General features: G+C 48.9%; 1 protein-coding gene across 1 annotated transcript; it reads right to left on the bottom strand.

The window, feature by feature from the left end:
- TMEM132A (transmembrane protein 132A) lies at nt 1-24,604 on the bottom strand. The gene is made up of 11 exons (XM_044426033.1): nt 24,479-24,604; nt 11,265-11,479; nt 10,926-11,144; nt 8,990-9,390; nt 8,349-8,498; nt 6,233-6,425; nt 5,996-6,139; nt 4,977-5,182; nt 3,480-3,756; nt 2,306-2,497; nt 1-1,185 (listed from the first exon to the last, which is right to left on the bottom strand). Exons 1-11 carry the CDS (start codon nt 24,546-24,548, stop codon nt 1-3), a joined length of 3,252 nt encoding a protein of 1,083 aa, XP_044281968.1. The 5' UTR covers nt 24,549-24,604.
- Between the last annotated feature and the right edge of the window lie 356 nt (nt 24,605-24,960).

Below are 24,960 nucleotides of genomic sequence, written 5' to 3'. Positions count from 1 at the left end.
TCAGGAGCTGCCCCGGATCCTCTCCATGTAGCTGCGCAGCTCGTCGGGGTCGTGAAGGCCCATGTCCTCGCACACCCAGCGAATGTCATCTTCGCTGGCCACAAGGATGGACTGAACAGCAGGGGCAGATGCAGGGGGGCTGGGAGCAGAGCCCGGAGGAGCAGCGAAGGTCACAAACTCCACCCGCTTCCGCCGGCCGCCCACCTCCCTGCCCTCCTTCCTCCTAGACAAGGTGGTGGTCAGGGCTGGGCTTGCCTGGGCTGGAGGGCCCACTGGGTTTATGGAAACACCTGTTTCTGGCCCCGGGAGAGGAACCGAGCTCTCCTGGGTCATCGGCTCCAACTTGCTCTCAGGCCCCGCACAGCAAGCGCACCCGTCCTCAGTACCGGGAGGGTCCGGGGCTTGGTCCTTGCAGTGCTGGCTGCGCAGGTCCAGCTGCCGGCTCAGCTCCTCTTGGTCGGTGCCGAGCCAGACCCAGTTGTGAGGCTGTGGGGCGGAGGATGGCCCCGACCCAGCATCAGGAGGCTCCTTGCGCTGGTAGCGGAGTACAAAGACCACACAGTTGATGAGGAAGATGAAGATGGCAAGGCAGAAGACACCCAGGAGGACGTACATGCCGATCTCCAGGTCTGTCACCCTGGCCGGGGCCTTCACCATCTCATCTTCCTCGCCCCGCTCCTCCACCTGTTCAGTATCCTCATAGGAGCTACCACCAGGCCCCTCAAATTTGGTTCTCGGGGGCCCCACCCCTACTGGGCCACGGCGCCTGGCTCCCCTTCCACTCTCAGTGACCGCAGCGACTGTCACCGCTTCACCTGACATGGCCCCCTCCGCGCGCTGGAAGGGCGGCTCGCTGTGGAGGGGGGTGTCCGGTTCCCATGAGCTGCTTGTTGTCAGGAACAGCTGGCCAAAGTCCACCTCCAGCCACACTGTGCCCTGGGCGAGGGGTGCCCGGTGCTTGCCCTTACGGCACGGGTCTGGAGAGTGCAGGCCAAGCTGCAGGAAGGAGCCTCGGCCTGGTCCCTCGGCTACGATCACAGGCCGATCCTGCCCCTCGTCCAGCCGCACGGAGACCACGTGAGGGTTCAGGGAAGTCAGATGGAGCGCTGCATCCCGCCAGCCATAGAGCTCTACTGGAGCCAAGGTGTGGTCAGTGAATGCCAGCCAGAGGCTGAGCACAGCGTCCTGCAGGGAAAAGGAAACGCGGATCGTGGGTGCAAGATGGCTCTGCCGAGGGCAGGGGGAGTCAGGCGCACACACAGATTCCAGGACAGAAGACCAGCCACAGCTGAGGCAAAGCGTATAACCCTGGCCCCTCAGATGATGGCTCCCTCCCGCAAGGGGCACTTGAGAGCTAGAAGCATGCATAGTGCATTACAGCAGCAGTCACCTCCCTCCGTTCAGTGCAGCAGCTTCCAGATCACTGCAGGTTTCCCCACTCCCTTTCTTGAACTGCTACTTATAGCAGCAAGGAAGGCTGCCGTACATATGTGTAACTAGAATGGGTGGGCAACTCTTTTCCTCTGGGGTCTGCATTTCCTCACAGGTAATCTGTTTGGGGCCCAAAGAAACAGTCAGCAGGGCCTGCAACCAGGGTCACTCCTTCTCTCTCTCTTTCTCTTCCTTCCTCCCATCTTGTGGGCTGCCAGGGAAGGGAGAGCTGGCTCTTGCCAGATAGGTAAACAGATGTTTGAAGAGGGATTTGGATTTTGGCTCAGGGCTGCATGAAATTCATCTGGGGTGGAGTTTGGTGGTTTTGGTGACAAGTGTTCATTTCCCATAATGCCCAGTGCCATCCTGAGTGAGACAGGAGACACGTGTTCAGTGTGCATCTTTGGCCCAAAACACCAACAGTTTTGCTTTCATGAATATGCAAACAAATGTAAAAGTAAGAATAGGACTGCCTTCATCACAAGAATATTTCTGGAACTACCTCTTAGATTGATTTTTGTAATGGTCCACATAGATTTGCCCTGAAATATGTAATACAAAAATCTACCTTCCCCCAGTTCTAAATAGCTTACAAATGCTTTGTCGCCAAACTCTGTCTGACAGGGTTATTATCAGTTGTAGAAATGGTAAAACTGAAATAAAATATACTTTAAAACACACACGCTGAATTCAGAAAGCTCTCCACTACATTAGCAGCTTTCCCCAACCCAGTGCCCTCCAGAGTTGGATGGAAACTCCCAGCATTCCTAGCCAGCATGGTCACTCCTAGGCTTGCTGGGAATAATCGGAGTTGCAGTTCAACACCTTTGGAGGGCACCAGCTTGGCCCAGGCTGCGCTGCAGGATCTGCTCACCTGCTTCAGGGACTGCAGGACAGAGAGTCCCTTACATTTGGCGGTGAAGACATTCAAGTGTCCTGGCTCCACAGAGAGAGAAAGTGAAAGGCCTGACACCAGCTGGGCCTGCAGCTCAGAAATGGAGACTTTGTCGTCTGACACCACCAGGGTCTGCTCCCCCAGAATAGAGTCAGAAACAGGGGAACGCACCTGAACCAGGGGATGGAGAAGACATGATTACCCTCAGGAGGTGACTCTTGGCAAGCCTGGGCAACCTATCTTTAGATGCCCCTCCTCACCCATCCTGAATCCAAGTCTGTCAACCATTATGGAAGACCAATGTGTTAAAAAGCTAGCAGGAATATTTGCAGGCTAGTGACTTTTGTGGACTGTGTCTATTCACCACAGCATCCTTCATCCCACCTGGAGCTTATCCCCAGTCGAGCCAACCTTCTTTGTTCCCCACTGCCTACCATCTCTTTGCTCCACACCCATCCATATCACCTATCTAACTACAGACAAATCACAACCATCTGTTCAGAGGAGTTCACTCTCCCTTTGGCTCCACCTTCTCTCCTAGCTCACCTCCACTATCCAATGCCAGAGGGGAAAATAGCCTGAGAATACATGCCCAACCCACCAACAGCTCACAGATCCCAATCTCTCAGGCAAGCCTCCATCAGCAGCAGGTCAGCATCACAGGCCCAGCAAGTTGACAAACAGAAGAAGAGCTGTGCTGGACCAGACCAAGCTGCCCCCTGCCCAGCATTCTGTTCACAGAGCGGCTAACCAGCTGCGCTCATGCAAATTGCCCTCGGGACATGGAGTGCAGCAACACTCTCCCACCCATGCTTCCCAGCCACTGGTGTGTACACAGGCATGCTGGCTCTGATACCGGGGGCCACATATAGCCACCAGGACTAGTAGCAGCAGGGAGCTCCAGGACTGTGCCCAGTCCCCTTCTGAAGTCGCCCAAACTGATGGCCACCACTGGATCTTATGGAAAGGAATGGAATTCCACAGTGTTTTATGCCCTGTTGTGAAGAGCTTCCTTTTATCTGTCCTGACCCTCCCACCAATCAGCTTCAGGGAAAGACTGTGAGTTCTGGTATTAGTGGGGGGGGGGTTTCTCATCCTGTTCCATCTCAGTAGCCAGCAACACCGCCCCCCCTTCTCTCCAGGGATGCTTTACCTCCACAGACGTCATGCCTGGCTCACGACCAACCACCACACTCCCACCTTCAAGCACTGCCACTCGGGGGTCCTGGATTCTAGCGTGCTTCTGCACGAGGTGAGAGACATCCAGCAGCCAGTCGGAGCTCGGCATATAGGTGAGGTGGCGGCCACCATCTAGAGGGTGAGCTACGAAATGGGCAAGGAAACGGACCCCAGCGCGCTGGTACTGGAGTCGGCAGCCCCGAGCTTTTCTTTCGGCTTCCTCGCCACCCTCTTCAGGCTCTGCTGGACCGCTGCTCAGAAGAGAGGCAATAATCACATTCATGGCCTTGCAAGGGTTTTACAACAGCTTTCAGTATGGCAATACCTCTAGGAGCACTGTAGATGAGCCGGATTACCCCCATGCACAACTTAGAGTAATATTAATATAGTACTGTAAGAGTCAAAGTATGCTACTATATTAGCAGTGGAAGAAGCAGCAGCAGCAGTGGCTTTTCCCACTAATCTTTTACAAGGCACTTTAAATATCCCCATTTCCAGGGGGATCCCCTTTTCCATGTATGGTCAAATATCAATCTGCTAGAGCTCTCAAGGGCCACATTTCCTCTGTGGGCAGAATCACATATCGAGGGAGCATGACCAAAATGTGATCTTACCGATTATACACCTCGGCAGTAAGCAGCACAAACCTGCTTCTTCTATTGAGAAAAAAGTAGGACTAAATCAGTCTGTAGCAGTTCCCAGTAACATCCCAGCCACCGGGGCTCTGCATGGCTGTTCAGAAGTAAGCAGGACAAGCCTCAGAAAGCAAGAAGGCCTGCATCACTTAGCAGCTTCCTCCCCAGGCCCTGCTCTGCATCCACAACAGGGAAACGTTCTCATTTCTGACCAGCCCATTGTCAGAGATACAGAGTTTTGCTGCTGTGTGGTGAGAAAAGGAAACTTTCCCAGTCTTTGGTGAGTGTTTCTTCTCCCATGGCTCTTTTATCTGATTAGATGCTGACAGGAAATGACATTCTCCCTGTCAAGAAAGTGAGAAGGGTCTGGGAAAGAAGCTGAAGATGCAGACAGGCCAGACGGGGAACTCCAGTGGACTGTATCCAGCCTGCTGGCCAGAGATTCCCCATGCCTTGCACACTCTGGTCTGTACCTGCTTCCCCAATTCAGTCTGTAACACTTTGAAATTGCATCCCAGATACCAGCTCTCTGCATAACTCCATGATTCCGTGAGTACATCATCCAATTATACATTCTTTTTTCTTCTTGATCCACAATAGCCACCTGCATGGAACTGCTAAACTTCCATGAAGCAATTAGAAGGGTCTCACCCTACATGTGTCAAAATCCTGGGTGTGGACTTGAAATGCCTGCCCACCTGCCCTCTGTTCAGATGCTTCTACAGTTCCCATCTCCCCTACTGCATAATCACAGGTGGCAACTGGTCCCTTGTCTGGGATGTAGAAACAGTAGGGGGTCATGCCTCATGTAAATGCCTTGGCTCCACATCACTTACCCATCAGGGGTTGGGCCAGGGACCCTCCAGCCTCGCACCTGCTCCAGAGAGGTGTCCGTCAGCTCAATCCGCAGAGGAAGAAGGGGAGCCCAGACAGTAAAGAGCAGTGAAGCATGCAGTCGGCGGTACCAGAAATCCACCCGTACACCACGTGCCCCTCGGCTCTCCTTTCCCCCTACATAGACAGCATCACACACATCTGACACCTGAGGGGAAGGAAAGGACACATCCTAGTCAACAGAGGCAGAGGTGATGCTGAAGCACATGTGCCTCTGCAGAGGAGAGGAGAAAGGAGATGCCCAGGCCACACTTCTCAGCATGGACCCAGCCCTGTGCATGCAACAGGCTCCTTCTGCTTTCCCTTGCTGAGCAACTCTGCAAGGAACTATTGCCAGAACAGTTTGGTGTCTGTAGCCTTCAGGCATATTACAGGAGATAGATCTGGCAGGGCCCCAGGGTGTGTGCATGTGTGTGTGCGTTGGACAGGGGAAAGTGGTCTTTTTGGCGGGGGTGGGGGTTGAAGTATGTTTGTTGTTTTCCCTGTAGCATAACCATTCTTGGCATCATTCTAAACCCTGTTTTCCTTAAAAGCAGCATGTGCATAAAAAGACAGTGAAAATCAGGTCAGAAGATTGACAAGGACAAAGCCTTGACTGGTGATGGAGGCAACTAGAAGGGAGCGACCCAAATGTATAGAATGGGTAAAAGTCAATTGTTTCTCAAGGGCTGGATCAGAAGGATACCAAGTAAGAATTGGTGAGACTTGCAAGGAATCTATAAGGGAGGCATAGATGCACTCCAGTTAATAAGAAAGGGTCTACTTTGTCCATATGCAAAGGGGACAAATGAAAACTCTGGAAACACACAAACAGATACTGCATCTGATCTTCTAAGACAAAAGGTAGTGAAAGGAGAGATGGAAAAGGCAGGAACAAGGCCCCAAAGAAGTGCTGAGGATTGTGACGATGTGGCCACTGAGTAGAAAACGAGTCCTTTGCCAGGCACATGCTGGTTCTCACCTGCAGGACCTGCTTGTTAGAAGACTCACAGCCCATCTGCTCCATCACCTCAGATACTGCTCCTCCCGTCTCTACCACCACCAGTTTCACAGGCACCGAGTGGGGGACTCCCGTGAGAAGGGCAGTGTTCACAATCTCCTGCTCCTGCAGGGCATCAAGGGAAGAGCATGAGAAGCCAGCACCTCGGGCAGCTCAGGTGCCCCATAATGGGAAAAGGGTGGAACCTCTGGGCCTCACCTGCACCAGTGGAACCAAGGCCCGCACATCTCGCTCTGAGACTTGGATCTCCCACACCATCTTGTCCTTCTCTGCTTCAGGGTCCTGGCCAGGGTACTCCACTTGCCAAGTGACAGGCCGTGTGGAAGCCAGGCCCCCTGTGCCATTCTCCACTACAAAATCCAGATACAGGAACTCTGGGAAATCTGCAGCCCTAAATGGGGGTGAAGATGGAAGATGGCATGCTAATTAAGGCATCGCAGAGGACCTGGAAGCTGAACAGGTAAAAGAGGGACTTGAAGCAACCACTCATCCACCTTACTTTTCCTGAGCCACTTGGTGCTGAACAGGAAGGCACATCCATCCACTGAAAAATCTGGCAATCAAAGGAGCGGGTGGAAGCACTCAGGGTCCTTCCAATGAGCTTTGTGCAACATGGCCACTTCCTCCAGCAGCTTTTCCCAGTGAGAATGACTGGCACGAGAGGGACTTCTTGGGCACCGCTGCACTGAGGCGTTTTGAGTACCTTCAAACAGCACTGCCCAACTTTCCCTTCAGTCATCTACTCATTAGCAACTCTCACTGCTAAAATAGCTCTGCAGATCCAGTCAGATAGGGTAGATTTGCGGAACTGCAGAATTAATCCCTCCATCAGCTGCCCAGGAAGAAGGTTCACACCAGTGATTGTGCCCATCCAATGTCAGGTGGGAAAAAGGAAAGGACCTTTTCTGTTGCAGCAACCAGGATTGATCTGTGTAGCCTTGTCTTTCTTTGTTTTCTGCCACAACGTGAAAAATGTTTGTATTCGCACAGGATTTTGGCCTGGCCTCTGAATTCATTTGTGCATTTTTTACTGTTTCATGAGCTCTCATCCTTTTCATTATGTTTCCATATGATTTCATTGTTTCATTTAACTTTTGCAAACCATCCAGAGAGCTCTGGTTATTGGACATTATAGAAAAAAACAGTATTATATTAGCTGCCTTGCATGCTAACATTTCTGAGTGAAAAGACAGAATTAAAAAAACAAAGGCATTAAACTAATCAATAACATGCTTGGATTTCTGTTCTGCTAGTTGGCTGAGCTCACAGGCAGCAAGTTGTTCAGCCTTCTGCACCAGCACTCATGCGTATTCTCAGGCTACAGGTAAAACAGAAAGAGGTATGATTCACTTCTCCAGTACTACTGAGAGAGAAATACTCAGTCTGAACATCATGGAGGCAAACTGTGGATTATTTAATCCACAATTCACGGGGATGTGCACCCACTGCAAGGTGCTTCTGTTCTGCATAAGGAACCTCCGATCATCCACCAACCACAGCTGGGAGGTGTGCAGAGAACCCAGAAAGCCTTGACCACCACTTTGTCAAGTAGAGTTGAGATCCCTCTCATAGAGGGACCATCTGCACACAGCTGAGATCCCACTTCAGCGGTTTTTGCTACTGTCCTCTCCTGTCTTGGGTTCTCTTCACTCAGTTCCTTCATCTTCATTATCACCATCATCAAAATTCTGAATATCTTTATAGAAGAGAGAGGCAATTGTTGAGATATCCTGAGTTGTACAGAGCTCTGTACACTTGAACCACCACCTTGAACCCGGCTGAGAAGACCAGCAGCCAGTGTGGAACCTTTAGCAGAGGCATAGCGTGTTATGGCAAGACACCCTGATCAGTAGTAACCTTGTATTCTGTACCAGCTGCAGCTTCTGAACTAGCCTTAAGGGTAGCCCCACACAAGAGCACCTTTCAGTAATCCAGCCTTGAGGTTATTAATCTGTGTGGGTATGCCTAGCCCTGTCCCACAATAATATGCAAATCAAAGATATGAGCAAATTTGCTTGGTCCCCATAATTTATATAAGGCATAGAATTCAGCCTCTGTTGGGGCAGAATTTGGATTGTCTGCATGCAGGAGAACAATGACAACAGAGGGACTTGACTGCCCTACCTCTTCTTAGCCATCTAGGCATAAAGACATTCCTGCAAAGGAAAGGCTCCCAATGCCTGCACCTCCCAGCAGGCCTCTGAGCAAAGCAGCCACTGCAGGCATCACATGGTCCTGCATCCCTTGTTGAGCCACCTGGTTCTTTTGGAGCCAGCATGAGCCCCAGGCCCAGGGAAGCCCCAAGGGTACCCACCTCCAGTCCATCCCACTGCCAACAGAACGGCGACAGGTGACTAGAGCGGTGTGGTGTTTGGCACCCTTGAACTTGTCCAGCTTTGCAGTCCATGCCTCTGGCCTGGTGGGACGAGCAGCCAGAACTTGCAGCCCTTTCTTCACCTTGATTCTGAAATGTAATGCGGCCAGATAAGATGTGCAGACAGGGGAAGGTGAGCAGCGCACAAGAGCCCAGGAGGGAAACAAAGGCTGAGCCAGGGCTGACCCCTGCAGGAAGGAGCGCCCCAAGGCATAGCCTGGGAAGCTGGGGCAGCACAGTGGCGAAGAGCCTCAGCGATGAATCAGGAAGCATGCCTCAGAATCCGGCTTCCACCCGTGTTGCTCTGGATATTTACACATGAAGCACTTGGAACACTTCGAAGGACTATGATACAGCATTAGTATTTAGCATTACAATAACCACTATTATTTAGTCAATTATTAATCCATTAGATGCATTAATCATGCCATCTGCCCTATGTGTCTAGGTACAATAAAAACCTTCAAGTATCTATAACCATGACAGAAAGAAGATTATTAAAATTGCTTTGTTGCACACTGGAAGCAGCAACTTAGGATGGGGATCCCAAAGCAGTAACAGCCGGGCTCTTGTTAGCTTACCGGAGAGTCAGCAGATTAGCTGTGAAGTTCTGCTGCAGGATAAGTGTGGCAGTGAAGAGCTGCCCAGGGCGCAGCGCCATGTCAGGGACTCGAACCATCACATTGTCATCCAGCCGCACTTCCTGCCGCCGTGGTGGGTTCATCACCCGAATATCGACGGGGCCCACATAGCGCAGTCGGTCCTTGGTGCCCTCAGGGCCCGGGCGCAGTCTCTCCTGGGCCCGCCCGTGGGGGCACTCTCGAGGCGCCTTCCCAGGCAATGGGGACTCCACGGTGTAGTAGAGCTCAGCCCGTGGAGGGGTGGAGGTGGACTCCTCCAGCTTGCGCAGGCTGGCGGGAGGCAGGGGAGAGAACCAGCGAGGGGGAAGCTCAACTTCTACAACACACACCCCAAGTGGTGCCTGGGCGGGAAAAGAATGGCAAGTCAAACCCCTTCCCCCATCTAAGTCCCTACTCGAGATGTCAGAAGATCCCACGAAGCAGCTTTATGCCAAGCCAGGTCTATCCAGGCCAGCACTGCTCACTGTGGCTAGAAGCGGTTGTCTTGCAGGTCAGGCAGAAATGTCAGCCTTGCTCACCAAGGTGGTTTTAACAGGTGACTATTGGAATGGCATCTGGGGCCTTACAAACATGAAGCATGGGCTTTTCCCTGAGTTATTTATTTATTTTATTCTATTTATACATGTATTTATAGGCTGCCTATAACTGCTGAGGCCTTCCTAGGCAGCTTACAATATATAAAACATATTAACAGAGTAAAACACATTAAAACCAATTAAAACATAACTATGTAATTAAAACATCTATAAAAGCAATTAAAAGGCCACAGCATTCAGGCTAATGTTAAAAAAAAATCCTGAAAAGGTATGTCTTTGGCTGGCGCTGAAAGGAAAATAAAGATGGTGCCAGGCAAATTTCCCTAGGGAGGGAGTTCCAAGATGGGGAGCAGCAGCGGAAAAGGCCCCTCGCCTAGTTGCCACCCCTCTCATCTCCCTGAAGGGTTCTCATAGAAGGGCCTCCTGAGCTGATCTAAGAGGGGAGGTAGGTATATATGGGCACAGACAATCCTTTAGATAGCCAGGCCCCAAGCCGTTTAGGGTTTTATATGTCAATACAAGCATCTTGAATTGGCCCCGGGCCACAACTGGTAGCCAGTGAAGTTCTGCTATGTGCTGCTTATCAGATGCTAGCAAAGCTTTCCCTCCAGCCTCCCCTTCCCCTTGCCTCCAGGCCATTTCCACCACTTAGGCCTGGTCAGTCTTCTCCCTCTCTCTCTTCCACCCTCCATCCTTGCTCTTTTGGAGTCAAGTGGATTGCAAGTTGCCTTAGCAGAGACTGCAGCACTTCTGTGCATTAAAACAATTGCTTTAGATAGACGGAAATAAGCAAGTGTCAGCAATATCATGAGAAAAGTCCGTCTGACATAACTAGGCCACCTGCACAAACAGCAGGCCTGGCCATGGACACATGCCTGGCCTGGTTGTTTTGAGGGAGCTCCGTGCGAGTCTAAACAGATGCGCTGTGGACCACTTCTCCAGGTGCCACAGGATACTGGCAGGAAGCTCAGGGAAGTAATCTAATAACATTCCCTTATTATTACCCCATGTATATCCCCCTTCCGTTCATTTGTGAGGAGCCCAAGGAGGCTTTTGTTAGCTCCACTTATGACAAAAACCCTGTAAGGCAGGTTAGGTTGAGAGTGAGTGACCAGCCTAACTTCACCCAGTGAGCTTCATGATCAAGCAGGGCCTAGAACTGCGTCTTCTACTGAGTCCACAATGGCTTCCACTTCCCTCAGGAGAAGCCTCCCAGCAAGGCACATTGTCATTTGCCCTGTCTGACTTACAGGTCACCACTTGTGGCATCTCAGTGTCATGTACCTAATTTCTCCATGGGCTAGAGAACTATTCCTGGGAGTGGCGTCTTGTGTACCCACCTGGAGGTGGCAGGCCCGGCGAACTGCCTGGGCCTGGTGGAACACATGCAGCATGATGCAGGGGAGAGGCTGCTGTCTCGACATCCAGTCCTGCCCTTGGAGGTGGAAAAGGACCCTGGCATACGGCTCGTAAGGAGACACTGTGCCTTCAATGGAGACAACCCGAATGTCCCAGGCAGCAGAGGGGTCTGTGTCTTGGGAGTCGTCAGCCGGGACTGCCTGGGGGGAGAGAAAGTCCAGTCTCTGTGCTGCAGCTCCTCACAGACCCAGTCAAGGGAGCTCTGCTCCATTTCTGACTCTGGCCGAGGAGCCACATCCCTTGCTGTGCTGAATCGTTACCTGCTGGGCAGTGAAGGGCAGGTAGGCAGCTTGGATGGTGGGCTTTCCTGTGAGCTGCCGGTGAAGGAAGAGGAAAGTCTCGGCGCGTGAGCCAAGGGAAGCGTTTCCGGGCACATAGCGATCAGCACGTTGAAGGCGGAAATACTCCGGGCCGTTGAGCACTTTGATTTCAGCTGGTAGGTAGACCACATCAGGGGGCTCGGATTCACAGTCCACTGTAGAGAAGAAAACCATACTCATCAATGTGGGGCACATGCTTCCCCCGCCCACCCCCCACCATGATACTCTGTCATTCTCTAAGTAGCTGTATGAAAAGGTGAAGGACAGCCTATCCAGAGTTCATCAGAATGTTTCATCTTGTCAGGACCAGGAACCGAAGCTCACAGTTCCAGCCTTGGATCAAGGTCAGTTAATTAATGGCCCATGGACCAGATCCAGTTTCCACTAGACCCAGTTACCCTACCATTTAGATGAGGACCCTAAATTCACTTTCTTTCTCCTTGTTTCAAGTTGCTAACTAGACTACATGCAGCTCTCTGCATGTGTGGTTTCCCGTCCAGCTATGGACATATGCCCACAAGGCTGCGGATGGCTCATGGATGGACTTAACTCCGCACTACCAGAGCATTCACATTCAGGCAGCCTGGAGGCTCTTGAAGCCTGGGAAAGTTCACAGAATGAGTTGGGAGTCCTCATGTGGAATGCCAGTATGAAAGGATATAACAAACTCCAATCAGTATCGTGTCAGCACTGAAAGAATGCCTCCTCTCTTTGGGATGCATGCCTTAGTTTTATTAATACATGCTAAATGCAAGGAAAAGAAGCTTAGGCTCAGGCTACCTTGTAGTATGTCAATGCACTTTCCTACATAACTCATACATAATTTTATGTTTGATTGTCACTTAGTAGTTGTAGGATATCTAGATGTCTTCCATTAAAACACCGGTACTTTTGCAGAGATATTTTCCTCTGCACTGAATGCTCAGTATTTTGCAAGTGGGAAACAGCAGGTTAGTTTATTCTGTGCGATTGGGAACTCTGAAGTTACAGATGTATCCTGGAAAGTTATTAAATAGTCACTGCCACATTATTACATAACTTTCCACCATTCTTGAGGCATTTTCTTACCTTTACATAGTTCAAAGTGTGTGTACACTGTCCAGTAATGAGCCAGTACAATTTTTTCAGCAATTGAATGATTTTGCAACCACGGTTTAAAAGTCCTTTAAAGTACTATTCAAAATAATACAGAAGCAAACTTAACAAGTGGAACTTGAAAGAAAATTTGGAGTGAAGGGCTCCTGTGCAGGGTTCCAGCCAGCCATGCCCTTTCAGGATACTCCATTACATTTGCTCAGAACAGTCCAGTCAGCCCGCCATGCCCTCTGAACATACCTGATCCCCAGTAAGCTATTTGGGATATGGGGAATTTGCCATTAGAAGTGGACATTTCATGTAGTTCAGCAAACTTTGCAGTTCTTCCGAGCCAGCTGGTACCTCCTTGCTCTTGTGGCAGGGAGTATTTTCACTATTGGAATCGTTATATTGCAGCTGCTGCTCTTACATTCCATTTCTATCCTGCCTCGATACATCACAGTTTAGCCTTATATCAATTTGTTGAAAAATCATACCTATAATTTTATTCAATATTCCTGATTGCAATCAACATAAAAAGTACATCTAAAAGATAAAAAGATGTTATCAGTAAAAGGTCCTTAAATGCAGTGATGTTCAGGGAAACTTCTTAGCTCTCTTTAAAGCACCCGCAGAGAATGCGCTGAAATGCACAGAACCAGAAAATGCATGAACAGTAATGTGAGATGCATGACATTTGGCAGTTAGAGATAAGCCAACCTAGTTCTGTTTATGAGATCAGACAGATTTCTAGCCCAGGGCACTGACACTCCATCTCCTGCCAAGGCCTGTCTCAGAATGTCTTCACGCTTGAGTGGCAGGCAGGACACAAGTCCTACTTAAAAAAAAAAAAAAGCCTGTATTTCTGAATGAATCCAAGATCCTTTTGCTCTAATGTAGTACTTTTAAGCTCCAGTTGAACAGATTCAACCATCTCACTGACTTGGAAAGTCAAGCTCTGTGGGTTTTTTAGCTGGACTTTAAGGCATGTTATAACTAAAACAGGAATGATTAGACATCATCCTTGCGGGACCTACTTTGCTTTTCACTAGGATCTGCCAAGCAGAGACCGATTTAAAAGGGAATTTGTGATAGGTACCTAATTAAATAGAGCTCGCAATCTCTCCACACAAAAATCTGATTTCTCCAAGTTTTCTTCCTTTCAAGTATAATTTTTACCAGAGGAGGACAAAGAAGAATCATTTTGTTGCTGCTAGAATTAAATAACTATGCTGATACTAAGATGAAACTTCCTAAGATTTACCAATAGATCCAAATCTATCTTCTGCCCATCCCTGGTCTGTGATATCTAAGTAGGTACAGCAGGGAGGGCTGAGAAGGTACAGCTTTACTCATTCTTACTGAGATTTCATACCATGCTTTGCAGAGACTCCAGATATGGGTCCTAATTTTGCTTTCCAGACCCTTCTTATTCTTTGTGCCAACCTATTTGTTTCCCACACACCCTGTGGATTAGATTTCAATCTCTCTCAGGGGCAGAATTGAACGTTCATGAGATGTCCCATGCCTCTGTTTAGAGAGGCATTTTTCTTCTTCTCTAGAAATTTGCCTCTGAAGTTATGATTTGAAAAAGAGGACTGGCACAGCATCCTTTCTCCTTGTGTTGGTCTCCTGCTCCAAATCTTCTTCCTGTTTAACTTTCCAAGAGTACTCTTTTCTTTTCTACAGCAGGGACAGAAGGAGCAGGGGCAGAAGGCAATACAAAATGAAAGTTTTAAGAACCTTTCTCCACCTCCTCCAATCTTCATATAATAGTCTCAGCAGTTGCACTGCACGGAAAGCAAATCATTGTAAAGAGAAGGGACCACAGAACTCACAACCCCCCACTCCCACTGAGAACTTGCTAAAAACACTTTGCTCTCTGTCATGGCTACAGACTAGCAAGGTTTTTCTAAGAAGCACACAATGGAAATAAGCAACAGCATTAATTAGGACTGGGCAATGTGGGCAAAGAGCACAGTTGTACAGAGGCTACAGGTATGACAGGATACAGGTATGATGTACTGTCTGCCACCAAGAAACCAGCCAGATAACACCTTCCCAAAGTCCCCAGTAAAAGAAAGGGACACATTTTAAAAGCATTCCCCCAGCCACACTCACACTCAACATGTGCCAAGGGTGTCTTAAAGTACAATCTGATGCATGTCGACTGTGGCATGCAGGGAGTTATAAGACCTTTTTCTGTCTAAATATGCACACATACCCTTAGTTACTCAATATAAAGCCTGTGAGGTTTTGTTTGTCCCATTCTATTCAAAGCTTATCTGGTTTGTACAGTGCATAAAGAGACTTACTTTTGGGCCAAATTTGGGATCCGCCCAGGATTTTAAAAAAAAATGCAGGTTATGTATTTGGTGTGATTCATTGCAGTGAAGCTTAAAACACAGAAACAGAACAAGTCAGAAGGGGTCTCCTGGGCCATCTAGTCTGACCCCCAGCTCTAGCCAGCTCCGCTCATGATATGCCTACCATGTGCATGTCCAGGCTATCCTTGAACACCCTTACCAATGGGGCTTCAACCACCTCCCGTGGAAACCCATTCCATGCCCTAGGGTTCCTAACCGTCAGGAAGTGCTTCCTGGCTTCCACCTTGAATCTTGGTTCCCTGAGCTTTGCTCCATTGGAATGTGTCCTGGCCTCCTCCACAGGGGAAAAAAGGTCATGACCCACCTCTGCATGACACCCCCTCACATACCTGTATGTCGCGAATAGGTCCCTTCAGAGTCTCCTCTTCTCAAGGCTGAAAAGACCCAGTTCCCTCAGTCTCCTCTCATACGGCTTACCCTGCAAACCAGCCACCATCCTTGCACCCCTTCGCTGCACCAATTCTGACCTTGCTATACCCCTCTTGTGATGAGGGGACCAGAACTGAACACTGTGGGCGCACCACAATCATCTAGAGTTGCAGTCATACCTCTCTCGATCTAGAAGCCACACTTCTGGCTATGCATCCCAGGGTGGCGTTCACCCTCTTGACCGCCACGTCACTGTTACAATATGTTTGTGATCAGGCCCACAAGATCCTTTCTCATACTGACACCCCCAGTAAAACTTGATGCTCAATCCAAACCTGTGTAAGCTACCCATAATGCAAGCACTGCTCATTCTTAGCAGCAATTAGCCAATGAAGATCCAGGTTAACAGGAAACTGCCAGTCAAAAGGCACTGGGCAGCCATGATAACTGTACACACAAAACACCTGTTTATCCCTGTCTATGTGCAGTCTTGTCTATTGCCTTGTATGTTTCAGCTGTCAAAGGGAGCAAAGAAAGTAGAGTAGCTAATATAGATGGAAACTGATGAGACTGCATGCAGCCAAATTTGTGCATAATTACCTGCCTAGCTGTCAATTGAAAACCATCAGTAAAGGGAAAAAAGCAGCAAAAGCTGGGGCACCAAAGTAGTGATGGACACTCCAAAGTAAAGGGCTGTCACTGGTGGAGGCATGGGCAACCATGTGAAGAACACCAGGGATTTTTGCTGTACTTGTTGAGCTGCTCATTAGCCAGTCTTCGTAACACACAATGAAATTGCTCTGTGGAGTTTGGATGACACAAAAACCTAGTGGGGACTGAACAACCCCTAGAACAAGCCATGAGTTGTCAGGGTAACTTGGGGCTGAAAAGTAAGTCACCTGGCAGAATGTGGTCTGGGTTGAGATTACACAGCCACCCAACCCAACTCTGATGGGTTATTGTGGTGTTCAAACCAGGCAACTTGCAAGTGGAGCCTGCCAGTAAATGTTGCTGTGGAGAATTCCTATGCATTATTCTCTTCAAGGATGCTCAGTTTCACTCATCTTCCCTCTTGGTTTTCCATTTTCAAAATCTCAATAATCCATGCCATTGTTCCCACCTGGTTGTTTTTTGTTTACTGTACTTGACAAGTTTTGTGAGGTCCTCCCCAGTCCTGTTGATTCCTCACTCTTGTACATCACTCTTATTGCCTACATAAGAAAGCAGGGCACTCTTCCCCTGAAGACTTGAAATTAGTATATGATTGCTATTCATTTAAAATCATATGCTGTCATATGGCTGTCAGCATGGAGAAGAAAGTCCCACCAAATTCCCTGGACATACAGTCAGGGAAGTGTGCTTCATATTGCAGTCTAAACGGAACTGCACCAGGCTAGGGATGGCAAACACCTTTGACTAGGGGACTTTCTCTCCCAGTGCAGCTGTTGATCATTTTACAGCCAGCCATCACATGAAGCACACTGGACATGAACGGAATACAAAATTGTAGTGTTCGGTTTATACATCCTTTGATGCATTAGCAATCCCAGGGCACAACCCATCTGGAAGATGTCCTGCATAGCCCACTGAAGGGCATGGGAAGCACGCAACAGCACCACCATGCTCTTGTGTGACTCCCATTGTGTGCAAGGGGGCTTTTGCATAAGAGGAGATGGCAGCGGGATTGTACCACTGGCCATGCTGAAGCCTTTCTTGATAATGCCATAATGCTATTCTGTTGTAATCTGAATGGCCTCTTGGGAAGAGAAAAGTATTCTCTCCTGATAAAGGATTTGAATTTAAACAATCCAAAGGCACAAGCCAAATTAAAAATGAATGGCGGCGTAAAAGAAAAATCACATCTTTTGTAAGAGACATCCAATTATTAGGAATACCTAGAGCCAGCAATTCTGCCTTTGTGATGTTCATGAAAGGCCTGGGGAAGTGTCTGTGTATGTGTGGGCAAGTGCGTGAGTGTGCAAGTGCGGGTGGGAGAGAGACAGAGATTGTGTGTGTGTGTGTGTGTGTGTGTGTGTGTGTGTGTGTGTGAAGGTGTTTGCATTTCTGCTTTTTTCCATTAGACATTCAAACTTCATCATTCCCTGAATTCTCTGGACACCCAGAGATCAGCATGATCGTAGCATCGGATGAGAAAAAGGAATGAAAGCCAAGTAGCTGAGAGAAAAAGGGATTTCTAGCCTGACCATTTAACTCTTTGGACTGCACATCCATAGATGCTCATTGCTGACAGTCAGCAGCAGCCACAAAAAACCCTCTTTTCAATTGCTCTCTGTGGAATTAATAAGCCATGATCAGGTCAGACTTCTGAAAGAAGCAATCGACTACACCAATGTTGGGGTGGGGGGGCTTTTTTTAATGAAAAGTAGTCCTCAGAAGATGGCAAAGGACCCATCAGCATTAATTAAGGAAGGAAAAACAGAGGTTAGGGATAACAGATACAACATCATTTTAAGGGATGTTCATTATTTCTTTACAAAACTCCAACAAATATAATGAATGCCCATTATTTTCAAATATGAGAGTTCCACAGCATGAGCACCATCATTACATTCTGATCTAGGCCGCCTTTGTAAGAAAAACAAAACAAAGACTTGAAGATTGCCTTATCATTTTGTGAAATTTTAAATTAGATTGGCTTCATGGATTGCAAAAAATTCTTCAAGGGCTGCACCTTCATCAGCGTAAACTGACACTACACCAGTGACTTGACTGACTGCACCAGTTCAGCTTATGATCTGCCTGCTAATAAGCTTTGTTTAGTTTTGTTAATACTTCTCCCAAGACCTCAGGGGTCCACCTGGGATTTCAGGTTTTCCAAAGCAGCCATTTTAATGTTGCAAGATGTGTGAGAGAGGGACAGCGATGCGAGTTTTCTGTTGTACTTGCAATTCTTATGATAAAAAAGAAAAATCAGATGCATTTGGGGATTTCTCCAGCTTCCAAAGAATGTTGAAAATGATAATGATGTTGTTGTTAATTAACTGAAGCCTAATTAGAGGCTCTGTGACTTATCTATCGGAAAAAAGGCAGCATGTTCCTAGTGTTAAGGAAGTCTGAGGGGAGGGTGTGTATACATCTGTGTGTGTATGTGTTGTGTAGCAGAAGGATCCCTAATACAGCGCCCACACAACTCTTCACTCCTTGTTCCCTTCAAAAATATTTTTAATTACAAAAATTTAGAATTCTCCTTCCTATTCCTGAACCTGCTGTTAATCAGCCATTCTGCAGGCAGGAAGAGAAAACAAGGCAGGCGGTAGACGGCAGAGGAACAGCCAGGCTAGAGGAGAGAAAGAGCAAGGTTAAAGGCTGAGAGTGGGGAAAAACAGCAAGATCAAGGGGTGTGTAGAGAGAAAGGGGAAGGCTAGAAAGAGAAAATGGAAAGGGAGGGTGAGGAAGAGAAAGAAATGGCAAGAAAAGGAGTTGTGGGAAAGATACTGTGGCTGCAGCTTGGAGTGGAGACAGAGGGAAAGAGAAAGGTCTGTGCAAAGGAAAGAGCACTGGGAGATACAAGAAGCGACCCTTTCCATCTTCTGCTCCCTCCTCACTGCCAGCCTATTTCTTCACCACCACCACCCACACACATTTTGAGTAGCCGGTCCCCACGGCAGCCATTATGAGCCTGGTCACATCCTCTCTGGAAGCCATTTTTGTATGGGTGCCTCCAGCAGTTTTCCAAATTCCTAAATGTGCTCCCGTGTCCAAAACTGTATGGTAGATAGTCCACAGGGAGAATATCTGCAAGAATCCATCAGGGCACAGCAATTTGCATTCTGTGTATCAGACAGCAGGAATATTCTCAAGGCCCAAGTCTTGGGTTCTGCTGTTTTTCAGCTACCCTTCAAAGAGATGGACACCTCCAGCTGCTCTGATTGCAAGGAAAGCCTTTCAGGTGCCACCGAAGCAGAGATGCCCACCTGTATCTAGATTCTAGAAGGTCACTTGACACATGGCTGCCAAGGCTATTAGTACCCTTGAGAAAGGGGTCACTGTATGGCAGAAGCCTTGGAGCAGGTAGGTTCCTGCTCCTCATCCCATTTTTTTAAAGTGTTCAAGTCCCCATCATCCAAATACCATACTCGGCATGTGAAGATGCTCTGCCAGAAATAACCTGCCCAATTTTTAAACTTTTGAGCTTACCCTCTCCAGATATCAGACTACAATTCCCATCATCCCCAACCCAGGTCTGCAAACACCAAGGTGGGACTGTTAACGGGGAACTGGATGCACTCCAGCTGTGTCCTGGATTATCCACCAGCCATACTGGACAGCCCGGCTTTCCCTGTGAAACTGGAGTGCAAGCAAAGACCAAACAGAACAGGAGAACCAATCCACCCCACTGTGGCTGACAATCACTGTAACTCTGTCATGCCAACGGTACCATACCTCTCATAGCCTGGGTGCCTTAATATGGGGTGAATATCAACATGGGGTCATCAGATAGCACTCCTGCTTTTGGGTGATGGGGGCAGAGGCTGCCTCTTCCTATGCTGTTGGGTTAAAGCAGAAGCCCTGGCAACAGTATGCAACAATCCGAGTCGCATTCATAGTTGCATTTTATGTTTCCCCTTTACCTTATTTTACTTTGATTTATTTTATTTTTTCTTACTGCTTATTTTTATTTATCCATTTTAGTTTTACTGTGGGTTTTTATATTGTGACTGGCTAAACATGTTATGAATGGAATTGTATTGTTTTAATTGTCATTACTATGTTGTGGTTGAAGGGATGTGTTGGTGCAGTGGGTTAAACCGCTGAGCCGCTGGGCTGGTTGATTGAAAGATCGACAGTTCAAATCCGCAGACGGGGTGGGCTCCCGTGCTCCGTCCCAGCTCCTGCCAACGTTGCAGTTTGAAAGCATGCGAACACAAGTAGATAAAAAGGTACCACTTTGGTGGGAAGGTAACAGCATTCCGTGCACCTCGGTGTTTAGTCATGCCGGCCACACGACCACAGAGACTGTCTGCAGACAAACGCTGGCTCCCTCGGCTAGGAAACGGAGATGAGCACCAACCCCTAGAGTCAGGCATGACTGGACTTCACGTCAAGGGGAAACCTTTACCTTTACCTTACTATGTTGTGAACTGCCCAGACAGCCTTGTGGCTAATGGGGCAGCATACAGGTCAAATAAATAAACTGTAATTGCACCACTATCCCTTGCTACACTCTTGCACAAATTTGGAAATATAGGCACAGTATACACCCAGGTACCCTTTTCAGGCCTGCTCCCAGAGCTTCTGCCTGCAGCTAGCACTACCTTCAGCATGGGATGGCAGGGAGCAGTTTGGGCTGAAGCCATGGGCATACCCAGCCTTGCATAAGCTGAATGCATGGCAGGCTCCTGTCCGTGCTCCCACATGCCCTGCTACAAGTGGCCAGGGAAGAGCTGATTTTGGCTAAGAATCATAGGTTGTAAGGGATCTTGAAGTTCATCTCGTCCGATGCCCTGCTCAGTGCAGGATCTGCAATATGGGATGCAACAACAGCATCCCTGCCCTGATGGAAAGCAGCCCAGCTTCTGCTTAAATCCCTCCAGCAAAGGAGAGCTCTTCACCTCCCAAGGCAGTCTGTTCCATGGCTGAACTAGCTCTCACTGACTGGCTTCAGATAGCACAATAAACCATGCTCAAGGGTTCAGCAGGACTTGTTGCTAAAACATGGGTTGTCATGTTGTCTGAATCCAGCTGAGGTATCAAACCATGGCGAACAACCCAGCAACAAACCATGGGTTTACTTCATGGGTTGCCTGGTTAACAAGCCCTAGCTTGTTAGCAAAGCTGGGTTCAGATAACATTATAATGCACATCTTGACAACAACCTGTGTTCAACAGCAACACTTGTGTGTGGGTTATTGTGCTGCCTGCACCTGGTCACTTCACTGTTAGGAATTTATCTCAACGTTTAGCCCAAATCTGAGTCCTTGCAAATTCCATGGTTCTAGTCCTGCCCTCAGCAACAACAGAGAAGTCCATGCTCTCTATCTTCAGCATCACGCAATGCTTCTGATGTTTGAGGACCACTGTCATGTCTCCCCTTAAACTTGGGAAAATGCCCTGCATGAGTTGTGCTAGGCTCTAATTGTTGACACTGGTGGAGCAACTCAGGTAAAGGTAAGTACCCTTGATTTACGAATCTGACAGCACAGGAGGCAGCAAGCGATTTCTCTCTCTCCAAATCCAACTGCTGTGCATTTGACGCTATGGCTCAGGGAATTAAGAGGGGCCCAACCAAAATATTATTGTGCCTCATCCAGAAGTACAAAGGATGCATTAACACTGCTACACAAAGAAAGCTACAGGGGATATAAGATACCCTCAAGAAAGCTAACTATAAACACAAAGGGGCTAACACCAAGTTGTTGAAAAACAGATCCAGTCACAAAAATCTGGACAGCAGAAAGATTTATAAAAGAAACAACTTTATTTCAGTTTTCCTGGACATTTGATGAGAAAAATATTAACTTTTTTTTCATAAATGCCTATACTTCCCCCAATTTCTCAAAAATGGATTTAGCATTATACAGTTGCTGAAAATCGAAGGTGTTGGATCAGTATGTACAAGTTTTCTAAATGTTAGGCTAGGCGAATATTAACTAAGGACTAGGAAACTCTATTTTAATTGTGCAGTTACCAAATCACTTTTTAACTGAAGCAAATAATGGGTAAAAAAAATCCAGCAAGTGCAAAACCCACTAACACAACCCCATTTCTGGTTTGCATCAGCTACACAAGGATAAGAGCCTCCCAGGACCAACCAGCCATGATTGATTTTGGTTTTATTCTTTAATCTGCTTTATCTTTATTACCATTCCAGCATCCCTGTGCCAGAATATGGAGCAGTATATACATCTTAATAAATATATAAGATGCTGAAGTTCACAGCTGCCAGCGTAATGGGGGAGTGCTGTCCAACAAGGAAACTAATGCAAAGCTGTACATCTATGGCCGTAACGCAGCCTCTATCAACCGAGTGCTTTTGCTGTCCCCACCTGCTCCTTTGTACCAAGCAGCAAGCAAGCAGAGCAGCAAATGCATGCCCCCACCCCACAGCACAATGAGTCCCTTAACCAATGCCCGGCCCTGGGGGGGATCCCTTATCCTACCTCCCACAGGCTCTGGGCTACACCGGTTCCCCTGAAGGAGCAGCAGCAGCAGATGGCTAAGAGATACCATGACATCACACTCTGCTCCATCCCAGAAGGGGGGCAGTGGGAGGAAACAAGTGGCCTCTTTACAAATTTGGCTTCCCAAGGGTGTGACCTTTGTTCCCTTCCCTGCTAATTACTATTTCTTTCATCAATTTCCCCCTCACTGGCTTGACAACATGACCCAAATATAGCCCCCGTTTCATTCTAATTGACCTAGCTCCCTTCAAACAGGACTGCAGGGTCCTCCACCCCCTCAAAGTGCTACCACAGTTGTCCCCAGCCCAGCACACTCCAGCTGTACTGGGTTACAATTCCCATAGCTGGCTGGGATTGTGGGAGCTGCAGCTGAACACACCTGAAGGGCTCCAGGCTGGAAAAGGCTGTCCTTCCATCTCGCTGCATTTCTTAGCCATGAAGCCCCCTTCCTCTCTTATGCCATCTTGTGTCACCCAGGATTCTTCCATGAAACCATCCTCTACTTTGCGATCTCACCCAAAGCAAACACTACTAGCAATCAATATAATGTCTCCCTTGCGCACACATTTTCAAGATTCTGAGCAATAACGGGGTTTCCTGGGCACTCCCTAAGATCCTCATTCATGAGTGGCACGGGGAAGATATACTCATCCCTGTAAAATGGACCCCACTGACACTGAGCTCAGAAGCATCCTTTGCCCAAACCAGCACAGGGCTTCCTCTACTTTCTCTTACTAGAACAAGGATCCAGGATGGAATAATGCAGGGATGTCTTATCTGCCAAACAAACAAAAAATCACCGAATAGGCTAAGGATACTACATAATAGCAACAAAACAACACCAGTGTTAAAAGAACAGTGTGGGTACACTGCAAGCCCCGTCCAAATGGTTAAGGGGAAACTCTTAAATCCATCACACACACAGCAACGGGAGGATCTAACGTGGGAATCCAGAGGAATTGCTTTTGCGCCTGAGAATGATATGGGTTTAGACTACAGGAAGAACGACTCCTCTCTAGCACCTTTCCCTGCTCTGGTGTTCTCCTGAAGTGTTGGACTACACATGCTGGCTGAGGATGGTGGGAACTGTAATCCAGCACCTCTGGAGAGTATCAGGTTGGTCACAGCTGCTCTACAGATACACTATGCTATTGTTTTAACAGTGAGGCTCTCTTAAGCACATTCTGTGGAGGAAGCACTTCCACCCACACTGCTAAAAGTGCTGCTAAAATTTAGAGCAGTGGTTGGTCACCTGTAGAGGAGTTTTTAAACTAACACAACCATGGCATCTTATTCTCACAGCAAATTGTGGCTGTAAAAAAAATAGGGGGGCAGCAATAGAGTCAGAGGGCCATAAGCGCCCATGTTCAGAAATGAGCTTTTCAAAGGATTGTGTGACAGGGGTTGATGAATTAGGTTGCACATTTTCGAGGGTCAGAGAGGCCGGTCAGAACAGGAAAGGATTCCAGCTTGCTTGTCGCTTGCTCAAGATACCCTTTTATTAGCTTCAGCTTCCCAAGGGACATGGTATGAGCTCTATGCCTGAACAATTTGCAAGCAGCCTGCCTATCCTAAAAGGTGGGGGTGGGGTGGGGGTGGAGATGAGGTGGTGGGGAGAGATGCACTGTGAGGATTAATTTTGCTCCGCTGAAGGGGGGTGGGGTACCAAAAGCTAATTGAATTATAGCAGTGCGCGACCTAGGAAGATTCATTTGCATTTCAACATAAATCCTGGCGGCGACGTCTTGCCCCGAGGCTCCAGCAGCAGGTAGCAAAGATCCAAGAGCAAAGGCGAAACACAGGGATGTGGGGGAGTTGTGGGGCTCGCGGTGGGACACTTATACGGAGCGGTCCGAAGAAAGAAAGCGAGGATCCGACCGGGTTAGTGCGCACCTACACATACACACACGTACCCCCCCCCCAACCCCGAGCCGACGTGCTGCGGTGTTCGCTGTTTCCATGGCGATCAGGAGAGTACGCAATTTAATTTTCCAAACCCCATTTCCAAGGGGTTCTTGACCAACAAGTCACCACGGGGAGGGGACGGTACGGGACCTCCCGGAATCCAGGACCGGGTCGTCCGGGCTCCTTGTCGGCGCCTCCCCTGCAAGGCAAAAGCGCCGGAGGCGGGGAGGCTCGGTCGGGGCAACATCCCACCACCCGCGGCCAAACAAACACTCACCTCTGGGGGCGCGCAAGAGGAGAGCGGCGACGGCCAGCAGGAGCCTGGGGGCGGCGCGGCGCGAGTCCATCGTGCTCCCGGACCCGTCCCGCTCCGCGCTCGGCTCAGATGCCCACGCCCGGCGCGGCGGGGCGCATGTCCGCACCAGCCTGCAGCGAGCGCGGGACTCGCGGTGTGGGCGAGAGGCGAGCGATCAGCGCTGCCGGCCGTGCACGTCCGCCGGCGCGCAGCCCGAGCCGCGCATCCCTGCTCGGGCCGCCGCCGCCGCCGCCGCTGCCGGGCTGCTCAGACAATAGAGATAGGCAGGCAGGGGGAGGGGACGGGAACACATGCGATCCGCGCCCGCCCGCCCGCCCGCAGGGTCCTAGTGCGCTTCGGACCGCCCCAGACGACCCAGTGCCCTCCTGGCCACGCCAGCCCGGGGCAGGGCCGCTGGGAGAGGCATAAATTGTTTCAGGAACGAGGGAAGGCCGGGGGGTGCG

The sequence above is a fragment of the Varanus komodoensis genome, unplaced genomic scaffold (genome assembly GCF_004798865.1).
Source record: "Varanus komodoensis strain SLA01 unplaced genomic scaffold, ASM479886v1 scaffold16, whole genome shotgun sequence".
Classification (NCBI taxonomy): domain Eukaryota; kingdom Metazoa; phylum Chordata; class Lepidosauria; order Squamata; family Varanidae; genus Varanus; species Varanus komodoensis.
This window is presented reverse-complemented; position numbering and strand designations above follow the sequence as displayed.